This window comes from Sinocyclocheilus grahami, unplaced genomic scaffold, assembly GCF_001515645.1.
Source record: "Sinocyclocheilus grahami isolate Dianchi unplaced genomic scaffold, SAMN03320097.WGS_v1.1 scaffold651.1, whole genome shotgun sequence".
Lineage (NCBI taxonomy): Eukaryota > Metazoa > Chordata > Actinopteri > Cypriniformes > Cyprinidae > Sinocyclocheilus > Sinocyclocheilus grahami.
In genome coordinates this window covers 37,262-47,625 of record NW_015505830.1, presented here as the reverse complement: position 1 = coordinate 47,625, position 10,364 = coordinate 37,262, and the positions used below count along the sequence as shown (strand labels likewise).

The window sequence follows — 10,364 nt, the reverse complement described above, 5'->3', positions numbered from 1 at the left end:
CCCCCCAATAAATTTATTTGAAGTTTTAATTTTAGTTAAAAATAATAACCCCAATCTACAGCTAGTTACCAAAGCAATGGCAAGGAAAAATGAAATTATGACTATTTTTGTTGCAAGAAGCTTTGACAAAATAGTGGACTTCAGGAAAAAATAAATAAATACTACAAAAATATAGAATATGGGATCTTTGAGGTTCATTTAATTTTTTTTTTTTTTTTTTTTGCATTTAGATAAAATCATTCCTGTAGTCGATGGCAGATAAACTGGAAAACAACAGGCTGAAATCAAAGCGTTCAGATGAGAGATCAGACGCTGCTTTTCTCACGCGAGCTGAGAAATCATCATGCACTTCACCTCATCAGTTCAGGACACAGATCTGTCAAACCCTCCGGAGAGGACAGACAGCTGTGTGTGTGTTTTATTCGAGCGTCTCGCTGTCTTTAACAGCCCGTGGATCTCTGCGGAGTGCGTGAGGAGTCTAGAGAGGACGAGGAGAGCTGGAGTCAGCCAGCCGAACAGATAGCGCAGTGTGTTTGTGTGTGTTTTCTGAAGGCTTTCCCTGCTGTTATGAGAGAAAAGAGTGATTGTGGCCCGTGAATCTCAGTGGCAGCTCTGCTCGGCACTGACACACCACCATTCTGGACACTCTAACAGTTGCATCGAAGGGTTTTTAGAGTCGTTTTCTTTTTTTGTTCATCTGAGGTTAGAGTCCACGTCCAAAAGCGTGTTTGAGTTTGACTTCTGAAACGCTTTTGGTTTGAAGGCAACGTGAAACTGCATCCACGGCATGTTTTACTTCTGTATATCGGCACCATAACGGTTATCAGCCAATATCAGTGTTTTAATTAGATTTTAATAATATTTGTATTATTTAATGTAATAATTTATTTTTTTGTTATTTTATTATCATTGATATACAATTACAGTTGTTAATATTTTTAATTTAAGATTTTATTTTTGTAAATATTAATTTTAGTAAAATTTTTACTAAGTTTGCTGTGTGTTTTTGTCATTTTTATTAGTTTTTTTTTTTAAGCAGATATAACACACACAGTTTCTGCCAATCTCATGTTAATCTTGAGTACCTATAGAGTAGTATTGCATAGGGGTCAACCGATTATCGGTGCCGATATTAAGCTTTTTTATGGTTATCGGTATCGGTCGCTTTGAAAACCGATTTGCCGATAAAATAATTTAAAAGCATTTAAAGAACATTTTTGTCAGAGCCCTTGTTGTTCTTAATTTTTTACATTTTTACACCAGACATGCATATCGGTTCAAAATATTGGTTATCGGTTTACTTGATCTGTTTTAAACTTTGCCCATGTTTAGCATGAGAATCCAACTCTTTAACAGTGTAAATAAGCCAGAATGCATGAAATAGCATTCGAACTCCCCTTTAATATGTTTATATAGTCTATTTATATTAAGTTTTAGTTTATTTAGTTACCAGTATATCAGCACCATAATAGTTATCAGCCAATATCAGTGTGTTTTAATAATATTTAAAAATATGTATAATATTTAATTTTATAGAAGGCTGTTTCCAAGCCTGTTTAATTTTGTGAACTTAAGATTTTTTATTTCTCACAATGTAACTTTTATTTCTTATTTTAAACTTTATTTAAACTTTATAAAGTATTTGTAACATAGGACATTTATCGTTTATTGGCCATAACACATTTGAATGTCTTTTTCTTTTTTTGAACGTCAATTTTCTTTCCGTATTTTCCTACAAAGATTCTCACGTGAGTTTGTTGTCTGTCTTTAGGCCGCAGAGTCTGGCATCGTCAAGATCAAAACCATCGCTGCTAGAAACACAGACATCCTGGCAGGTAAGAGCGCGTGATGCTGAGGTAGTGCGTGTTATAAGTATGACCCATAAACTCTGTTGTGTTGATTTGCCATCAGCGCTGAAGGAGAACAGTTCAGAGGCGGTCCAGCCGTTCCTCATGGGCTGCGGAACCAAAGAACCCAAAATCACCCAGCTGTGTCTTGCAGCCATTCAGAGACTCATGTCACATGAGGTCGTGTCCGAGGTCAGAAAACACGCACACACACACACACTCACGCGCACACACACTCGCACGCACACACACACTCGCACACACTCTCACACTCGCACACACAAACACTCACACACGCACACGCACGCACACACACACAAACAAACAGACACACGCACACTCATATGCACGCACGCACGCACACACACACACACACACAAACAAACAGACACTCTCGCACGCACGCACACACACTCTCACACACTCACTCACTCACACTCACACACACACACACACACACACACACCTAAGCAATTCAACCAGGAAGCTCAGCTGTGTATCCAGTTAAAGCATTAGCACATAAATCAACAATATAGAGTGTTCTGTGTATCAGAGCCCCAGCTGAGACCGTCACTGTACTTATTATGAGGGTTATGAACACGCTGCTCTGTCACAGCAATAACATTAGAGTCTCGGCGGTGAGATCGACGGATCAATGGCTCGTTTAGATGAGTTAATGAGTGTGCTTGCAGGCGGCGGCTGGGAACATCATTAACATGCTGTGGCAGCTGATGGAGAACGGACTGGAGGAGCTCAAACTGCTGCAGACGGTTCTGGTGCTGCTCACCACTAACACCATCGTACACGATGAAGTTCTGTCCAAGGTACGGCACGCGGTTAAACTGAGCCATCACACACTCAACGGCGGGTTATAAAGGGCTCGTTTTGTGTATCTCATGAAAATATCTCATGAAAACATGTAATATTTTGTTCATCAATCAAGAGGAAATTATGTATTTTTTGTTGTGGCATAATTGTTTTGATTGTCAGTCGATATCAGGGTTTTGATTATAATTATACATTTTTATAATATTTAATATAATAGAAAAATATGTAATAATAATTTTATTTGATTTTTATTGACCGAGCCTGTTTTCCAGTAAAAAAAAAAAGAAAAGAAAAGAAAAAATTCTGTAATTGTGACTTTTTAATTCAGAATTCCAATTTTATTTTTATTTTTCATAATTTGTAACTTTTTAATAAATTATAAAAAAACCTCGTATCTATATCTATAGCCAATACCAGTGTTTTGATTATATTTTTTTGAATATATAATATTTAATATAATAAAAATATAATTTTAATGGAAGACTTTTCTGTATTTATCAAATAAAGAAAATCTGTAATTGTGACTTTTTCAGAATTCCAATTTTATTTTTCATAATTTGTAACTTTTTAATAAATTATTAAAATCCTTATCTATAGCTAATATCAGTGTTTTGAATATATATAAAAAATATATATAATATTTAATAAAATAAAACTATAATTTTAATGAATTTAAATTTCTGAATTTATAAAAACATATCTGTAATTGTAATATTGTTATCTCAAAAGTTTTAGAATTTGTAACTTTATAGCTCAGTTAATATAACAACTATTTTCTTAATTTAAACTTTCTCTCACAATTAACTATTTTATTTATTTTTAATAAAGTAAAACAGCTCTATTTAATGTTCCTTTCTAATTATTGTAGCATATTGTTGAATATAAACAATTTAAGCTTTTTTACTGTATTTAATTTTTTCTTTACAAAGTGCAACAAAACATCAGCTATTTATCAGTTGTTGTTGTTTTTTATTAACTTTAAAAAATAATTATCTGCTAAAATTTCAATGTTGGATTATACGACATCTACCACAGTCATGAATAATGTTAAAATATGTGATTTCCAGGTTTGGAAAAATCATGGAAATGAATAAAAATCTTACAAAATCATATAGCAAAGTTTATATAGCGAATATAAATATTTATAGTATTCTCAGCTTAAATAAGTTAAAGCAATAAGCCCCAAGAAGCCGGGGTTTACAGTGAATTTATAACAGCTACGGGGCGTTGTTAGGCACGGGGATTATTGCTTTAATAAAACGGTTACTCCATATACGTAGTAAGGTTTCACAGAATAAAACAGAGCAAATAAAGTGTAATGATATTAATAAACACAGTATTCTTCCAGCAAACAATGTAGCTCCTCAGAAACAGTTGTGGTTGCTACAAAGTAGCTGCCGAGCAACACACAAACGTAAACAAAGGTGTGTGTTACTTTGTAGCGTCATTTACAACAGCTTCGAACGCGGCTCAGCCAATCAGAGCCAAGCTCCGGAACTCTCCGCTTTATAATGATGCTTTTATGTTTTATCTCTTAAAAGGATTTTAGAAATCCCTGTCTATTAATCTGAAATGATGGGAAAGCTCGTGGAAAAATATAGAAATTCAAAAGCTGTGGAAATCCTGATTTACATATTGAAATTTCAGAGGCGCAGTAGCCTGTTTAACTCTATGTAGAGCTCTAAGGAAAGTCCTGCACAAACAAATACCTGTGATCCTTCTACACAGTTGAATTTTGTTTTTTAAGGACATAAATGTGAGCCTGCAGCACAAAAGCAGTGTTAAGTCGCTGGGGGATATTTGTAGCAATAGCCAACAATACATTGTATGGGTCACAATTATACATTTCTCTTTTATGCCAAAAATCATTAGTTTTTTAAGGACATAAATGTGACCCTGGGGCACAGAAGCAGTGTTGAGTCGCTGGGGGATATTTGTAGCAATAGCCAACAATACATTGTATGGGTCACAATTATACATTTCTCTTTTATGCCAAAAATCATTAGGATATTAAGTAAAGATCATGTTCCATGAAGATATTTTGTAAATCTCCTACCGTAAATATATCAAAACTTAATGTTTGATTAGTAATATGCATTGCTAAGAACTTCATTTGCACAACTTTAAAGATGATTTTCTCAATATTTAGATTTTTTTGCACCCTCAGATTCCAGATTTTCAAATATTGTCCGATCCTAACAAACCATACATCAATGGAAAGCTTATTTATTCAGCTTTCAGCTGATGCATACATCTCAATTTCGAGAAATGGACCCTTATGACTGGTTTTGTGCTCCAGGGTCACAAATATACCGTATTTTATTCAAATAGAGTAACCAAAACCCCTCACAATCGTCATCCTGCTGCTTTTGTGCTTCATCTCAGGCCATCGTTCTGTGTTTCCGCTTGCACTTCACTAAAGACAACATCACCAACAACACGGCGGCCGCCACCGTCAGACAGGTCGTGACCGTGGTGTTCGAGAGGATGGTGGCAGAGGACCAGAAATTCAAAGGTGGAGGAGACCTTCTGTGTGGCATGTCCTCTTGAATCCAGACCCCTGCCGTCTGCTGCTTTATTCATGTTCTATCCGCTCGCCGCAGGTCTGACGGAAGAGCCTCCAGCTGTCCCGGGCAACAGTAACCGGCGCTCCGTCAGCTCCCTGAGACCCAGCGCTAAAGACGCCTACATGCTGTTCCAGGTGAACTCTTCTTTCCAGTGTTGGGGAAAGTTACTTTTAAAAGTAGTGCATTACGATATTGCGTTACTCCATAAAAAAGTAACTAATTGCGATACTTAGTTACTTTGTTAAATCTGGACAGGGCTTGCTTGTTTGATTTTAAAATAAAAAAAGTTATATTTTTGGCAAATATAAAAGCCTTTTCTCACCAAACGTGAAATGAATGCGCCTCAGGCTGAAGGGAAAGTACAGTAGAATGCAGAAGAAGACATTTCAACACTTCAGCAATAAACAAAGACACACGAATGTTTGTCGAGAGTAATTTGTGCTGATTAGTACGCTTGAACCGGATCATCGAAGCTAATAGAATGGGATTAAATGCATTGTTTAACATTTAATTATTGCAGGTTTGCGTCATATTCTGAGTTGCATTATTTTTATTCTTTTTTTTTATTTTGTGAGTGAGATGAATTAATGCATATTCATATTTATTTTAGAGCTACAGGAACATCTGATTTCTCTCGACATGTGGACAGCAGAGCCGTCAGTCAATAAATTGGAAAAAAAAGTAACTTGCGTAACTTATTTGAAAAAGTAACTCTCTTGTAAATTAAAAAGTAATGCGTTACTTTACTAGTTACTTGAAAAAAGTAATCTGATTACGTAACTCGCGTTACTTGTAATGCATTACCCCCGAGTTCTTTCTATCGCAGTCGATCATTCAAGCTAAAAATATGTCTTAAAGTGATTTTACAAAGTTTTAGAATTTTTATCACGTTAATGTAAAAAATCTTGTGTGATATATAACTTGTGTTTGTTTGTTTGCTGGATTTTATTGTATTTGTTATACTTGTATTTTTTTAATTTTTGTGCCATGAAAATAGCCTTTGATGCTGACATGGCGTTAAATAAATATATACTATACAGTGATTTTACCGTAGTTGAGTCGCTAAAAACCCTGAACCCTCATGAACGGCTGTACAATTTAAATAAAAAATCAAAATGTTAAATAAATAATTGCATTTGCTTGGTAATAATAATAACTATAATAAGTTATTTCTTAAGTAATATAGTTTATAAGATTGACTGTAGGTTGTTGGCAACTTTTAATGTAATGATATATTATAATTAGTGCTGTCAAACGATTAATCGCATCCAAAATAAATGGTTTTCATAATATATGTGTGCGTACTGTGTATATTTATGTATATATAAAAGCACACACATACAGTATATGTATTGAAAATATGTACATGTATATATTTATATTCATATAATTTATATTATATATAAATATATTTAATATATAAACATTGCATATTTTTTTTTAATATATACATGCATGTGTTTTGTATTTATATATACATAATAAATATACACAGTACACACGTATTATGTGAACAACTTATTTTGGATGCGATTAATCTCAATTAATAGTTTGACAGCACTAATTATAATTAATACATTAATGTTCATTAATTAATATAAAATAAACCATATAAAGTGATAATTAATTAATGTAGATTATTATTTTTATAAAATGGTGAAAAGAGCTCTATGATTAAAAAAACTGTTCAATAAATAATAATAACAACCACATCTTTCACAAGTAACATAGTTCATAAGTTTGTAATAATAATAACCATAAAAAAGTTATTTCTTAAATAATATAATTTACAAGTTTGACTGTAGGTTGTTGGCAACTTTTGATGTAATGATATATATAATAATTAATATTCGTTAATGAAGTGCATAATAATTATTAATTAATATAACATTTATGTAGCTTACTGCTTTTATAAAATGGTGATAACAGCTGTATGATAAAAAATATCAGTGTTCAATTAATAATTACATTTATTTGTAATAGTAACCATAAAAACATCTTTCACAAGTAACATGTTTAATAAGTTTGTTTGACTGTAGATTGTTGGCAATAACTTTAACATGAAATATTGTAATATATTAATAGAAATTAAATATCAAATTAATATATTCTAAAATTAGAATTTAAAAAAATCTTTGTATCACTGCACAGCGTCTTGTTGTCTTTGGAGCATCTTTATCGTTTGGTTTCTGTGTAGATAGTGCTGTAGAATCGGTGGGCGGGGCTAATCAGGCAGTGATGTAAAATCGGTGGGTGGGGCTAATCAGGCGGAGATGCAGAATCGGTGGGTGGGGCTAAACAGGCAGTGATGCAGAATCGGTGGGTGGGGCTAAACAGGCAGTGATGTAGAATCGGTGGGTGGGGCTAATCAGGCAGTGATGCAGAATCGGTTCGAATATATATATATTGAAAGTAGAAAGTGAAGTTGAAAGTAAATATTGAGCTTTCTGTACATATAAATGTGCCGTTCTGCAGGATTTGTGTCAGCTGGTGAACGCGGACGCCCCCTACTGGTTGGTGGGAATGACCGAGATGACCCGGACGTTCGGCCTGGAGCTGCTGGAATCGGTTTTAAACGACTTTCCTGAAGTTTTCCTGCAGGTAATCCCCACACATCCCGACGAAAACGAACACTCCTGAAAGACGGATGGCAAATAAACAAGAGAAAATGACTCGTTCCCAGCTTCCGATGGCCCTCTAACCTTTCTCCCGGTCTCTGTGTAGCATCAGGAGTTCAGTTTCCTGCTGAAGGAGCGCGTGTGTCCGCTGGTCATCAAGCTGTTCTCTCCCAACATCAAGTTCCGTCAGGGCAGCAGTAGCAGCGCGTCGTCTCCGGCGCCCGTGGAGAAACCCTACTTCCCCATCTGCATGAGACTGCTGCGGGTCGTCTCGGTTCTCATCAAACACTTCTACAGCCTCCTGGTGAGACGCACACTCATGCTCCAGTGCCTCATAGAAATTACCTGAAGTCCGCTCATAATGCTAGTGAAGGTTTCTTGCACCATAAATGTCATTGTTTTACTCATAATGACCATTTTCCGCTTCCTCTTTGATATTTGCAAATAAACAGACAGCTGTTTTAAGGCAAGACAGGTTGTTTTTCATGCACTGGTCATGCATTTGGCTTTTTAAAATTTCTTGTTTCAGACTAAGTTCAAAGTAAGCATTTAAAATTGTAATGCGCCTTGCGTCTGTAGATTTCAATTACAGTACATATCATAAGTCGTTTTCTCAAAATGAGTTTGTTTCTCCACTTCAGCAGCATTTACATACAGTTTTATTCCTATATATACTCTATATATACTTTTATAAAGGGGTATATAATATATATTATATATATAATATAAGTATATAATATATACTTTTAATAGAGGGGTTTGTTCATATATCATTCACCTGATTTTATTTATTACAGTATTTTCTGAAGGATTATGGATTGATAAAAAGAGAAACTCAATGATTCAGTCTTCAGATTTATGTTCTGGAAATACGTGCATATTTAATGCATAATTTCCATATTTAAATATGACATTTCAGAAAACCTAATGCAAAAAAAAAAAAAAAATTTTTGCAATTCCTAATGCAATCAATCAACTGGGGAAGTAAGGTGATATCTATTAGATAATTTTTTTTTTACCCTGTTCACCTGGGGTGTTTTGCCTAAAAGTTGCTTTTTAAATATGTAAATGACCTTTGTTATGATGCATAATGTTCATCAGGATGGGTTGCTGAATATTAAAAAAGGTGTTGTTATGTAAATGTAGGCAGCCACATCTTAATGAGCTCAGAACAGTGAATATTTTTCAAAAGACCAAGAAAATTCAGTTTGCTCATTTAATATCTATAGTTTAATGCATCTTATTGCATTAATGTTGATATATCGGTGTGTTGGATTTGTTTGTGGTGCACTTCTGTGCTGGAAAACATTTTCAGATATCCAGCACTGCAGATGCTGATTTCTGCATCCACAGCTGTGTGTGTGTGTGTCTGTGTGTGTGTGTCTGTGTGTGTGTGTCTGTGTGGTGTGTGTGTGTGTCTGTGTGTCTGTGTGTGTGTGTGTGTGTGTGTCTCTGTGTGTCTGTGTGTGTGTGTGTGTGTGTGTCTCTGTGTGTCTGTGTGTGTGTGTGTGTGTGTGTCTCTGTGTGTCTGTGTGTGTGTGTGTGTGTGTGTCTCTGTGTGTCTGTGTGTGTGTGTGTGTGTGTGTCTCTGTGTGTCTGTGTGTGTGTGTGTGTGTTGCAGGTGACGGAGTGTGAGATCTTCCTGTCTCTGCTGGTGAAGTTTCTGGATGGAGAGAAGCCGCAGTGGCTGAGAGCCGTGGCGGTGGAGTCTGTGCACAGACTGTGTGTTCAGCCGCATTTACTGCAGTGAGCGCTTGTACACTTGCACACACGTGTTTTTCTGACATGCTATTATTTTTATGCGGATCTAATGATGTTTTCTGTCTCCTAACCCTGAACCCAAACAGTTTTATTGTTAGCTAATTAAAATGATCTATTAAGCATATTTTTTGTTAATGAAATAAAGCTAAAATAAAATTAAATATAAATATTAGCTGAAAAATTTGAAATGTTGCCTGTAATAAAATGAAATAAAAATATTTGTTGAAGTACTAGTACAATTACCAAAACTTATCCAGTGAAAATGACATTCATAACATCTAAAAACACTGAATTAATTTATTTTATTGGCTTAATAGCATAAAAAAACTTTTTTTATGTCATATAATATATAAACTGTATACAATCAGTTCTACAGATTAATCTAATCTAATATAACAATATCATAGAAACTATAATCAGTAACATGCAGTAAACTAATATAAAAATACAATATATAAACAGTAATAATCAATCAATTATACAAATTAATCTAACACAATCAAATCAAATCTAATATAAAAATAAAATTTTCAAATAAATAAAGTAAAATATAATAAACAGTAACAAACTTTATTTAAAAATTTGTTACATTTTAATTTTGCTTTTAAAAATTATTTTGTCACAGCACAGAAGCATTTAAACTAGTGAAGGGTGACTCAAAATGTCACTCTTTCCTGTGTTATATGTATATAAAGTTTAAGGGGGAAGTCGTGGCCTAATGGTTAGAGAGTCGGACTTGTAAC

General features: G+C 34.4%; 1 protein-coding gene across 1 annotated transcript in view; it reads left to right on the top strand.

Annotated features, from left to right (window-relative positions):
- Positions 1–10,364, top strand: part of LOC107558588 (protein MON2 homolog) — a 38,793-nt gene that overhangs the window by 6,636 nt on the left and 21,793 nt on the right. Inside the window, exons 2-9 of the mRNA XM_016242248.1 lie at positions 1,772–1,835; positions 1,912–2,039; positions 2,540–2,671; positions 5,061–5,190; positions 5,279–5,376; positions 7,718–7,843; positions 7,967–8,164; positions 9,482–9,606. Of these exons, the coding sequence (XP_016097734.1) occupies positions 1,772–1,835; positions 1,912–2,039; positions 2,540–2,671; positions 5,061–5,190; positions 5,279–5,376; positions 7,718–7,843; positions 7,967–8,164; positions 9,482–9,606 (1,001 nt within the window). The remainder of the gene's footprint in view (positions 1–1,771; positions 1,836–1,911; positions 2,040–2,539; positions 2,672–5,060; positions 5,191–5,278; positions 5,377–7,717; positions 7,844–7,966; positions 8,165–9,481; positions 9,607–10,364) is intronic.